Source organism: Camelina sativa, chromosome 1 (genome assembly GCF_000633955.1).
Source record: "Camelina sativa cultivar DH55 chromosome 1, Cs, whole genome shotgun sequence".
NCBI classification, from domain to species: Eukaryota; Viridiplantae; Streptophyta; class Magnoliopsida; order Brassicales; family Brassicaceae; genus Camelina; species Camelina sativa.
Genome location: NC_025685.1, coordinates 11,253,965 through 11,267,537, shown reverse-complemented (window position 1 = coordinate 11,267,537; position 13,573 = coordinate 11,253,965). Strand labels below are relative to the sequence as shown.

The following is a 13,573-nucleotide window of genomic DNA, read 5'->3' as shown; positions in this document are numbered from 1 at the left end:
AATGAATGCATTTACATACTATTAATTATTTTTTTTTAGTCCAAAATAACTAAAAACATAATCAGGATTATGTTCCATCCCTTAATCTACTGGATTTTACGGAGCCCACTCATCCACGACAGCGTCGGGTATGATCATAGAAAAGATTCTCTTCAAGTGAACCAGCCTATCCCCTGTATGGGGCTTACACAGTGGTTGGAACAAAGACACATTTGGTTGGGAATTCCAATGTAGCAGATAAAGTCATATTTCTGCACGGCCCGATCAATAGTTCAAGTCACACACTCCCATAATCCATTATCTCTTCATAGAATTCCCTTCAACCTTTTATGTCAAAAAAATAATAAAATATTGTGGAGTTGAAGGGAAATATCCAAATACATGTCTTATTTTTTTAATAATCCATATTTATAGCAATAAAATACTATCGTTCCTTCACCAAGTAATAAGTAAGTACAAATATCTATAATCTATATTCTATATTATTTATAAGGGACCAGAAATACCTTGCTTACGTATCATTAGGAAATGCATTAACATAAAGACGGCCGTAAGAAGAGGTAATACAAAAGTGTGTAAACTATAAAAACGAGTCAAAGTGGATTGTCCAACACTAGCACTTCCGCGTAATAATTCTACAAGAGGTGATCCTATTACCGGAATAGCGTCAGGTACACCTGTTACAATTTTGACTGCCCAATAACCAATTTGATCCCAAGGTAAAGAATAACCTGTTACACCAATAGATGCGGTCAATACACCCAGAACCACATCAGTAACCCAAGTTAATTCGCGAGGTTTTTTAAAACCACCGGTGAGGTATACACGAAATACGTGCAAGATCATCATTAGGACCATCATACTTGCCGACCATCTATGAACTGATCGGATTAACCAACCAAAGTTAGCTTCAGTCATTATATATTGAACAGAAGCAAAAGCTTCAGTAACGGTTGGACGGTAATAAAAAGTCATAGCAAATCCCGTAGCTACTTGTACTAAAAAACAAGTAAGGGTAATTCCACCTAGACAATAAAATATGTTGACATGTGGAGGAACATATTTACTAGTTATATCATCTGCAATCGCCTGAATCTCAAGACGTTCTTCGAACCAATCATAAACTTTATTGAGATAGGTAAACCAAGGTTACTCCCCCTCCAAGAACTGTATATGAGAATTTCATCTCGTACAGCTCAAACAAAAAAAGACCCAAATACTTATTGAAACAGATATGGAATATAAAGTTTTAAACTTGTCTCTCATTCAATATTATTTAAAGATATGAAAGAGTCAAAATGCGAAAGCTCGTCTTTGTGGTTAAATGCCAAAAAATCAAGTAAGCTCATTCGTCTTTATGTTGTGTTGATCGTTACAGGCCTCTTGAATCTTCTAGATTACCTATCTTTATTATCTTTTTTTATTTGGTATTTGTATGGAACGGGGATAGGGATTTCTTCTTGTTTTCTTTATTATTGATAGGAATTCTCTTGTTAAGACCCTACTTAACTAATCAATTGAAACCTCAGATTCATACGAGAACCACGATAATTCAATGAAACCTTCAAAGTCCAAAGTTCACTGAGTGAGAACCATTGGATCATCACTTATTCAATCAAAAAAAAGCTATAATGACTAAAAACATAAAATACAAAGAAGCGTTTGTCCTTTGATCCAAATAAGAGTTTAAAAGCAGAAAACTATTTTGATTTATTAAAGTTTATAAGATAGAACGGAAAGAAGTCCGGCTACGAGGTCTGAGTATTAAGTATGAATCATAGTTCGAATACTTTGTGATCTATTTGATCTATTTCGTGCTCCAGATACTCGAATGAATATCCGACGAAGTAAAACCATCTTGATAAAGATGACAGACCCCATTCTCTGTACTATCCGTAGGGTCAATTCTAACAAGTCACACACTCATATTCCGGAAATATACAATGCAGAAAATAATTTCGCGGTCGAACTACCAAAGGCTAATAGGCTAAAATTGTTAGACCTACATACTTTACTTTTTTGTATCGAGCTAAAAGCGAGAACTTCAAGATTCTTCTCAGTCTAATTAACTGAAATTCCATCCAGTAGAACAGAAGAATTATAAATCTCCAAAATAATAGATAGGAATACTGCAAATAGAGCCATTGCAACACCCATCAAAGGGGTCGTTCCCCATCCAGGAGCTACTTTACCATATTCGGAATTCAATGGTTTCAATAACTTCCCTACAGTAGTGCTTCTTGGACCAGATCTAGAACTATCCTCAACAGTTTGTGTAGCCATAAATCTTATTTTGTATTCATTACGATCTGTTGACTTTGTATACCATTCCGTTGTAAATAAATGATCTTAGCATAGATCCAGTGTGGTCTTTCAATTCTATAATAATGGAAACAGCAACCCTAGTCGCCATCTTTATATCTGGGTTACTTGTAAGTTTTACTGGGTATGCTCTATATACTGCCTTTGGGCAACCCTCTCAACAACTAAGAGATCCATTCGAGGAACACGGGGACTAGTTGACGTAATCAGCCTCCAAATATTTGGAGGCTGATTACGTCAATGAAGATAATGAAAAATTATTTCATTTTTTAGTTGAAATTTTAGGTGGTTCCCGAAAAAAAATAGCGAAAAAAATTATTCCTAAAGTGGATACTAAGAGAAATGTATAAACCAATGCTTCCATAAATTTGATCGTGGTTTACAATTATAGCTTTCATACCTGTTTTTTTTACTTGGGAGTATCCCTCTAGAAAAAGAGTCAAAGAAACGGCAGCGATTTAAATAAAGATTCCTACAGTACCCTACCTATTAAATAAAATCGCAAACAGAAACTAGAAGAAAAAAAGCAATGTTGCATCAGACTGCTTGTCGTTTTGTAGTTGGATCTCCAAGTTTTTGGAATGCCCCAAATTCCACTTGAGCATCCAAATCTGGATCAATACCAGCAAAAACATCTCTGAAGAGGGTTCTAGAACCATGCCAAATGTGTCCAAAGAAGAAAAGTAGAGCAAATGAAGCATGTCCAAACGTAAACCAACCTCTTGGGCTGCTACGAAAAACACCATCGGATTTCAAAGTCGCACGATCTAATTCAAAAATCTCACCCAATTGAGCCCGTCTAGCATATTTTTTCACAGTTGCGGGATCACTATAACTCACTCCGTTGAGCTCACCACCATAAAACTCAACAGTTACACCTACTTGTTCGACACTATATTTTGATTCTGCCCTTCTAAATGGGACGTCGGCTCTAACAATTCCGTCTCCGTCTACCAAAACAACCGGAAATGTTTCAAAAAAAGTAGGCATACGGCGTACAAAAAGTTCACGCCCTTCTTTATTTCTAAAGACGGGGTGTCCTAACCATCCAACAGCTATTCCATCCCCATTGTCCATTGAACCCGCTCGGAATAACCCCCCTTTTGCTGGATTATTACCAATATAATCATAAAAAGCTAATTTTTCAGGAATTTTAGCCCAAGCTTCTGATAAACTTTGATTTTCAGCCAGTCCAGCACTAACTCGTCGATATATTTCTTGTTGAAAGTATCCCTGATCCCATTGATAACGAGTAGGACCAAATAATTCGATGGGAGTAGTTGCAGAACCATACCACATAGTTCCAGCAACAATAAAAGCTGCAAAAAAGACAGCAGCAATACTACTGGAAAGGACGGTTTCAATATTGCCCATACGTAATCCTTTATATAGACGTTGAGGCGGACGAACACTAAGATGGAATAGGCCCGCTAATATACCCAACGTCCCTGCTGCAATATGATGAGAGGCTATTCCTCCCGGAACAAAAGGGTCAAAACCCTCCACGCCCCACGCCGGGTTTACGGGTTGGACCTTTCCGGTTAGTCCATAAGGGTCGGATACCCATATTCCAGGACCATATAATCCTGTTACATGAAATGCGCCAAAACCGAAGCAAGCCACTCCTGAAAGAAATAAATGAATTCCAAAAATCTTGGGTAAATCCAAAGAAGGTTTTCCTGTACGTTCATCACAAAAAATTTCTAGATCCCAATATACCCAATGCCAAATAGCTGCCAAGAAGCACAAGCCAGAAAACACGATATGTGCTCCGGCTACCCCTTCGTAACTCCAAAGACCCGGATTCGTTATAGTCCCTCCTGTAATATTCCAACCGCCCCACGAATTGGTTATTCCTAAACGAGTCATGAAAGGTATAACGAACATACCTTGTCTCCACATTGGATCAAGAACGGGGTCGGAGGGATCAAAAACTGCTAATTCATATAGAGCCATCGAGCCGGCCCAACCAGCAACTAGAGCAGTATGCATTANTCGATGCAAGGCTCACTTGTACGGGATGACTTAAGTTAAACGCTCGTTTTATTGCATTTTGGTTTGGTAAAAAACCTTAAGGTCGGGTATTTAATGGGAAGCTCGACGAGTTTGGCCTCTTTTGGTCGTATTCCAGAAAGTTACAAAAGCAGAGAAAAGTTTTGTAAAAGTTCTTTAGAGTTTTGGCCATTGTTTGCGAGATCTGTTCTTGTAGAGTGAAGATCTGGGCTGGGTAAATGTTAAGAGCTTGCTAGGAGGCTATTTTCGTGTGTTTAGAATAAGTTTTTGTCATTCTCAAAGGTGACTGTGTGATCATGGCTGATCTAAGCGATTAGATGCTTGTTTTCTATGATTTTTGGTTGTTGAATGCTTATATACTCATGTGTGAGTGTTTTTGTGAGTTTTTGTGCCCTTTGGAGTCGGTTTTAGCATCTTGGAGCAGAGAGGAGACGAAAGAGACCGCGTTCAGCGATGTTTCGCGCGAATACATCGATTGATGCAATGAGTGCATCGGTCAATGCAGTTAGGGATTCGATGGAGACGATGGACATTACATCATTCGATGCAAAGAGTGAATCGATCAACGCATAAGGCGTTGCATTGGTCTATGCAAGGTGGGCGTCGGTCTACGCGTGTATTCAGAGTTGTATGGTTTGCTTGTTTCTTTGTGTATTTGATTGTTCATGTCTTTTTGCTTTTGTGTATAGCCCAGTAGATGGGAGGATCGCCTCAAAGAGTTTTTATGATAATACTCACTCATCTCATATGTGTTGTGGTGCATGTAAAGGCCTGGTATAATCGTGGGATCAAGACGATAAAGAGGAAGATGTTCTAGAGGCTCGGTTGTTTGTTATATGTTGTTGTTTGGTTGCTAGACTGGAACAATGTTGTCTAGAACGGCTGTTGGTTACTTGATTCATGTTGTTTGCTTTTGAATTATTAGTTTAGGATTTGTAGACATGGTTGATATTGGTTATTTATTCTATCAAAGTATTTGTTGGATTATTGTTGGTTGAATGTTGGTATTGTCCGCTGTATGATTTGAATGTTGTTTGCTTGTTAGTGAGTATGGGATTAATAGAGAACTAATATTATATTAAAAACAAAAAAGAGGGTTGGGTCGTTTCATCCCCACACACATATATTTCATGGATCTCCCTTCTCTTTCTCCTATGCCAAAAGCACAAGGTCTCTCTCTCCAGCATCCTTGCTGAACGACGAAGGAGAAGCTACCTTCCAGCCACTGCTCGATCTCTCCTTCCCTCCTGTTGTGAATGTTTGCTTCATATGGGCTTATTTGGTCTGAACCATGAATTTGGCCCATATTGGTGTGAAGCCCATACATGATCCGGGTTGTGTGGTCTGCAAGGGTAAACCGACATAAGCTCTAGGGTTTTCACTATATAAGGGAAGCTAGGGTTGAGGAAACAAGAAAAAGGAGTAATCACAAAGACGCAGAAGAAGCTGGTGGTACTTTGGTGGTGACTGTAGGGCACAGCGCATGGCGCTGTGCAGGACAGATGCAGAGACGCAAGGTGTAGAGCAGAGAGCATGTGCAGGGCGTCGTACATGGAGCTTGAAATTGTGCGCAGAACCATGATAAATGAGCAGAAGCTTGGCTGGGATCGAAGGGCTGAGAGTCGGACATAACCTTGTCTAGGTTTAAGGTGTCTTCAGGATACTCTGATGAGAGACGAAGGTGGAGCTGCTTCTTTGGGGTTCTGGAGGTGTTTCAGGGTTATATATTGAGGTGAGAGCTGAACCAGAAACAAAGAGAGGGGAAGAAGAAAAGCTAGATCTATTATGTCTTTTCTTCTTCAGGTTTCTTTGTAGTTGCTAGTTCTCTAAGCTTGTATATGAAACACTATGTAAAACCTTGAGTGATTGATAGTGGATGTTTGTGGGAGAAGATTCCCACACGAGATGTACCCTCTGCATGAGGGGAACTCGTTAAATCTCTGTGTTATGTTTATGTTATGCATATTGATCTGTGAAGTAGTTGAGGAGTAGGGGCATAGTCGCGGTAGGCGATTCACTACAGAGGTGAAGGTGTTCTTGATTCAAAGGTTAAATCAATTATGGGGTTGGGTTTAAGGTGGAGTTATCTGCAGTGTTTGATTCAGGTTCATGGATGGATGTGTGAAGGTGATTTGCACATGGCTGTGAAGAGTGAATCAAAGCATCATCTATAAGGCTCAGAACTTATCAAAATAGGAGTTCAGTTTTCCACTGCGTCACAAGGTACATGTGATGTTCTGTTTTGAAGCTTCTGAATACTCAAAATTGTTTCAGTTTAGGGAATCTAGACACTAGGAGAACACAAAGATGTAGACGTCTTCAACTATTGAAAAATCAGTTTTTTGGTTGTTGAAAGTCTGTGTAGTGGTGTTCAGGAATTGGTTGAAGGTACAACTATAGGAATCACGGATTTACTAAGGGACGCCTTCAGAGGTGAATCTGTGTGTAAGAGGGTTGTTAGGTCAACAAGTTGTGTCGAAGATTCAGATTAGTATGAGATGGACTAGGCAATTTATGTTGAAGTGGTCAGTTTTGAAAGGTGTTGGGTGAATGGCTAAGTCTCAAGAATATATCAAGTTGTCAGAGATTTGAACATACTATAATCTAGGTAGGTTTACAGTGAATGGAAATGCAGAAGAGTACCAAGAGTCGAAGTTGCTAACAATGAGATTTTCTTTGTCAAGGTGGAGTTTGTTCTTCAAGTTGACTTAAAATCTCAAAAAGACTTTTGTAGACGTTGCAGGACTGTGCAAGAGTTTGCAAGTAAGCAGGAGCGGATCTACGGGGTTCTTAGGTGTGGCACGTGCCCCATGCTAAATTATAAAAATTTCTAATGGATATTGATGTTTTGTGCGTTCCTAGCTCATTTGGCATAAGTGTCCCACATGCACCATCTTGTGACGAGTTCGATGCTGTCTATAGTTTTTTTCGTTGTATTCTTATTTTCCTTTTTCCATGGCCACATTCCCTCATTAAATGTCTACAATATTTTTAATTATTTTTTTATGATTAGTTTCATAGTCTTTCAGGCTTATTTATTTCTTTCGTAATTGTAATTAATTTTTAACAAAATCTGAATCTTCCTTTTCTACTATTAACTATATTTACATTTAAATTTAAAAATATTTGCAAACTTAGTATACAATCTTAAAGTTTTTTTACTTTATCTAATATATTTAGAGTTTAAATTTGTGTGAAATATAATTATAATTATAAATATATCTAATATGCAATTATATATACATTTAGAAATCAAATAAAAATAAAATTTAAATTACTATAAATGGAAAGTCATATTTAATATTTTTATTATTTTAATTTAATATTAGAGTGTTGACAAAAAAATTTAATATTAATTAGTAATAAGTTATTTGTGCCCCATACAAATAATTTTTCTGAATCCGCCACTGCAAGTAAGTGCAAGAATCTACAAGGCTGGCGAAAGGTGACTGGGGTTGTGTATCTGCATTGAGAAGAGAATCAGAAACATAAAAGATCTGGTTCGTCTGTTTGCAACTACAGAGATAATTTGGTGGATGAATCTTCTGAAGGCTTTCACTTGCAGGAAGTTTAAGTGTTTTGTTGACACTTAATAAGGAAGCATGTGAGTATAAGGGGAAGAGTCAAGTAGATCTCTGGTGGTTAAAGATGCATGTTATGATAGACAAGACTAGTAGAAGACTAGTGGGTCTAGTAGCATCGTTAAGTTTCTCAGGAGAGTCACTTACATGATGGTTAAGTGAGGATTCATCAATTGTGAAGAAATGTCAAATTGTATTGATGAATGGTGAGAAAAGGTATGATGCTGGTACCAAGGTTCTTCTTGGTAAGGTCTGCAAAAGTGAAGAACTATTGTAGGGTTATGTTGCAGTAAGTGTGGCTTCAGAGATTCTAGAGTGAAACACTAAAGGCTGTTACAAGGAGAGTAGCAGAGGTTCAAAAGCTGTTGGTCGGACATTTGTTTTAACATGAGGTTGAACAGGAGGTTGTACAATCAGATCATATAAGCTGGGTTCAAAAGTCAATTGGTTAAACAAATGGGATGTAAACTCAATCTCAGGAGTAATGCATTGAGTTAAGATTGTTTACATGATGAATCATAGATTGTTTCAGGATTGAAGCATGTATGATTCATGTGTTCTGCATGGGATTCAAGGAAATTTGGTTCAAGCTCACTGCACATGAGAGGAATCAAAGGTCGACCAAGTGAATCAGGTTGCAGACGGATACAGATGATATACAATCGTGATAACAAGTTTGTGGCGTTTATCAGAAACTATAGGAGATGTTATATGATTGTTATAATCGTGTTATGAGAGGAAGATATCTTAGGCTTTACTATTCTAAAGGTTCAAGATCAAAGGTCCACAAGCAAGTCAGGTGTTACCTGTGGGTGAATCAGAAGTTCTTATTCTAGGTGGAGCTGTTGTGAGAAACATGAGAATCAAAGTCTTCATAAGTGTTTCTAAGATCAGGAGAAACAAGGTTGAAGAAGATGATTTGTGTAAGGAGTTACAAGAACTTGTTGGGATAGCTGAAGAGTATCGTAAGCTATTTAGAGAAGCTGTCAAGAACAAGGGAGAAGTTGTATGGCTTCGCATACTGAAATTTTAGAAAGTTAGAACAGAGGGACAGTCAATGAGACAGTCTAAGGATTCGATAAGTGCTGGGAATTTCAGAGCAATGTCAGAGGATGACATTGGAGGACAAAAAGGAACATTAATGGTTGGTATTGTTCTGTATTGATTATCAATGAATCAAAGTTATTAAGGGTTTCTTTAAGGATGTCGGTTAAGTGGTCAGAGTTCGTCTACAAGTGGGATTAATGCCATCAGGAGAAGGAAGCTTGAGAGAGAGTCGCGAATTTCTTGAAGTTTCTGAAGATGGAGTAGAAAATTCCTAAGGTGGATGAAGATGAAGATCATTGGAAGTTGCAGGTTCGATAGGAGAAGACAAGATTTGTTTTTCTTCTCAGGAAAGAATAAACACATAGGGGATTTTGTGAGTTGGGCCAAATGAAGCAAAAGGTGGAGATTGTTGTGAATGTTTGCTTCATATGGGCTTATTTGGTCTGAAACATGAACTGGGCCCATATTGGTGTGAAGCCCATATAGGATCCGGGTTGTGTGGTCTGCAAGGATAAACCGACATAAGCTCTAGGGTTTTCACTATATAAGGGAAGCTAGGGTTGAGGAAACAAGAAAAAGGAGTAATCACAAAGATGCAGAAGAAACTGGTGGTACTTTGGTGGCGGCTGTAGGGCACAGCGCAGGGCGCTGTGCAGGACAGATGCAGAGATGCAAGGCGCAATGCAGAGAGCATGCGCAGGGCGTCGTACATGGAGCTTGAAGCTGTGCGTAGAACCATGATAAATGAGCACAAGCTTGGTTGGGGTCGAAGGGCTGAGAGCCGGACATAACCTTGTCTAGGTTTAAGGTGTCTTCAGGACACTCTGATGAGAGACGAAGGTGGACCTGCTTCTTTGGGGTTCTGGAGGTGAACCATGTTATACATTGAGGTGAGAGGTGAACCAGAAACAAAGAGAGGGGAAGAAGAAAAGCTAGATCTATTATGTATTTTCGTCTTCAGGTTTCTTTGTAGTTGCTAGTTCTCTAAGCTTGTATATGAAACACTATGTAAAACCTTGAACGATTGATAGTGGATGTTTGTGGGAGAAGGTTCCCACACGAGATGTACCCTCTACATGAGGGGAACTCGTTAAATCGCTGTGTTATGTTTATGTTATGCATATTGATCTGTGAAGTAGACGAGGAGTAGGGGCAGAGTCGCGGTAGACGATTCACTATAGAGGTGAATTGGGGTCTGCGATTCTCAACACCTCCCACACTAATACCTCCTTCCTTTTCCCTTCCATCCCAAACCATCATCTTTCTCATCCCTTCCCAGAGAGAACCCACACCCCTCTCCTCTTCTTTTAAGGCATGAAACGGTTCGAGCATTAACTCCTATACAGAACGAGGCATCTTCCCTTTTACAGAAAACTTATGGGTTTTTTCAAAACCACTAAACCACACAAAACTGGAGAACAAACCAAACCGACAACCTTTAAACAATATGGTGTCGATCAACACCCCCTTGGTGTCGGTCGACACCAACCTCCAAAACCAGGACTCGGTTCACGGGCGTTACAACTCTTCTAGAATGTAATCGAACAGCCAAAACAGAATTAAAAGGCATTAAAGGGATTGAGATTGATAGAGAAAAATGAAAACTTAACCTTGACAGAGAAGAGCTATTACATAGTCGAAAAGGGGTTAGCAAGATTATGCTTTTACAAAGTTTGGCTGGATATGAATATGGTGACAGGATTTCGGAATGATAATGCGAGAACTAGTCTCGTGGAATCAATTCACATATCAAGTGGAGTTTTTGACCACCTAAGGCAGAGAATCGATGAATCAGAAAGATTTGTGTTGACAAGATAACATGAGAGACAGACTTGGACCACCGGTAGAGTGTGATTGGGCCAAATCTAATGGAGATGGGACGATAACTGGATAATGGGCCTAAATTTGGGTAAAGAACCAACATCTGAAACCGTAGGGCCTCCTCGGTTAAACAGGAAAATGTGATGGTGTGACGGCTACGCAGAGACGAGCAGATAGTTGGGATTGAAGCAACCATCAGCGGCTATCCATGCTTTACAAGTTCTTTAGGGGAGCTTCAATAGACATTCCAATTAGAACAGATTTAAGACCATGGGATGGTTTTGGGGGTGGAGATAACTTCAGAAATGTTGTGAGTAGAGGTTAGGTCTAGAAAAGGGTCGCATGACATCTCTTCCATCTTTTGCCACTATAGAATGATTGACCAAGGAAGCTTGAAAATTTGGAAAATAATTGAAAGGGTAAAAAGTTATGAAAGGGTGAGAAAATATCAGGAAAAAGCTTGAGACGAGAGAGAGATTAAGTGAATCCAAAAGAAAGGGTGAGGTCTAGACGCCGATGATCTATGGCTACACCAGAGCCAAAAAATATGGTTAGATGGAGGTCCTCGATACTTGGGTATGAGAGCTTTTTTCCTTTGGTTAATTGAGTTTTACTAATAATTAGATAAATTAAGAGTAAACTTGTCCACATAATGTAACATCCGCAAACCAAAAGAACAGTTTCGTGGGTACAAATCAATAACTGAATTAATTGCATAAGAAAGAGTAATAAAGAAGTAAGAAAGTTCGAAATCTTCTCTCAACAAGGTTGAGTTCTGACTTGTCTCTCCAAGGCTCTCTAGATCTTTCCCTCAAAAAGTTGCAGAAAATAAAGCTTAAGGGTTTCTAAAACCTAAAAATACTATATATATATCCTAAAACATATCAGGGACTAATCTTGCAATTTTGGAAAACTTCAGGTAGCTTTGTAAAACTTCGACTTTGGGCCATCTTTTGTGTCGGCTAAAGGATGTCGAATACACCAAGGATGGTGTCGATCGACACCATTACTCGTGATTGGTTCCAAGTTGATTTCCTTCGGTTCAATGCTTCAAAAAGATCTTAATTGCTCCACCTTGTTCCATCCATACCAAAATCTTATAAAACTTGTAAGGGCTCAAAAACATCCTAGAAAACAAATCAAAGGACTCAAAAAGCATACTTATATCATGTTAAAAACCGTAAAAACCATGATATATCAAAAAATTGGATGGTAATAGTCTATGCCAAATTGTGTATATATACAATTTGTTCAAATGATTGTGGGGAAAGGTGTCGTTGGTTTGCACAATACCTTCAAAACGTCGTATAGGGTTAATGAGCTTGGAGTTGGAAGAAGGACCTTATCACTTAAGCAAATGTACTGGTCTAAGGCGAAATTGTATACAATCTGTTCTCTCTCATTTTTATATTATTCTAAGTTTCGTTTTGTCGAATTCATGCAATTTTTCTTCACTACAATAATATCTTTTTTTTTAAAAAAGAAGAAGCAATGTACTTTAAATTATCCAATGTGGAAGAATCTTTTGTCGTTTGTTCTATTGACTATAAAATTATATAGAAGTCAATTTTTTATTCTTAACGTTGACCAAAGTCTTTGTTTATTCGTATTGGCTTTTTAGAGTTGGTCCACTTTTATTTACATTGCACTTGATAATTATCATTCAAAACTTTTGCGTACCCTTTTTGGTTCATGAAGCAATCTTACATTATTTTCTCGTAGTATAAAGTATAAACCGCTAAATTTAATAACTTCAACATATTTACGAAATTATCAAAAAAAAATTGACATATTTACGACGATCTTACCAAACCAATAAAAAAATTTCATATACATTAGAACCTCTATATATTAATACTCTTTAAATTAATACTCGATATAAATTAATAAATTTTTCCGGTCCCAAGTTGGGTCAGTGTAAAAAATGACACATTTCGATAAAATAATAAAATAATATTTTTTTTAATAATTCTATATAAAACTATAATCCCATCAATATCATAAATTAATAATCAAAGAAATTAAAATATATATATATATATATATATATATATATCTAAGAAAATCTAGTGAGATATGACTCTATGGTTGTTTGCCTATCTAAGAAAATGTAGTGAAATATGACTTTATTCTTGTTAGAGCTCATCTCTAATCTTTCTCATTTTTATTTTCTCGCATCCAAAAACTGTGGAGAATCCTATATGCGATAATTGGTTCTTTAGTAACTGGTTCTAAAGGTATCGCAATATCTTCTTCGACTTCATCATTACCATGAAGGATAATAGTAACAATTTCTTCTAAACTCTAAACTTTTAAGATTTTTAATTTTTACCTAGATAATCTAGTAAACAATTGACATTTAGCTGTTACGATAGCCAATATTATAAATTAAAGAAATTCTTAAAAAAATGTGAATGATAACAAAAATATATTGTTTTGTAATAGAAAATTTTCAAAATTCAAAATTATGAAAATGAGAAAATCTCTTCATAAATTAATATTTTATGAATTTATCGATAAATTAATAATTATTACTTTATCAATAAATTAAAACCTCTATAAATTAATAAAATTTCATGGTCCCGACCTTATTAATTTATAGAGGTTTTATTGTATTATACAGGTCTGAAATTTCTGTATTTATTTTGTTTAGTATCGTTTCTTCGGTTAACTAGATACTAGTTCTTCGTTTAGTAAAAAGTGACATCTATAACAATGGTATATTAGTATAGATATGATATGCTTCATCTGTGAAGTCTTTATCTTATAAAGATCTCACCTTATTGTAT

At 37.2% G+C, this 13,573-nt stretch overlaps 1 protein-coding gene across 1 annotated transcript; it reads right to left on the bottom strand.

The window, feature by feature from the left end:
• Positions 284–2,005, bottom strand: LOC104706719 (cytochrome b6). Its single transcript, XM_010422932.2, has 2 exons — positions 1,922–2,005; positions 284–1,128 (listed from the first exon to the last, which is right to left on the bottom strand). The coding sequence occupies exons 1-2, from the start codon at positions 1,925–1,927 to the stop codon at positions 487–489; spliced, it is 648 nt and encodes a 215-aa protein (XP_010421234.2). The 5' UTR covers positions 1,928–2,005; the 3' UTR covers positions 284–486.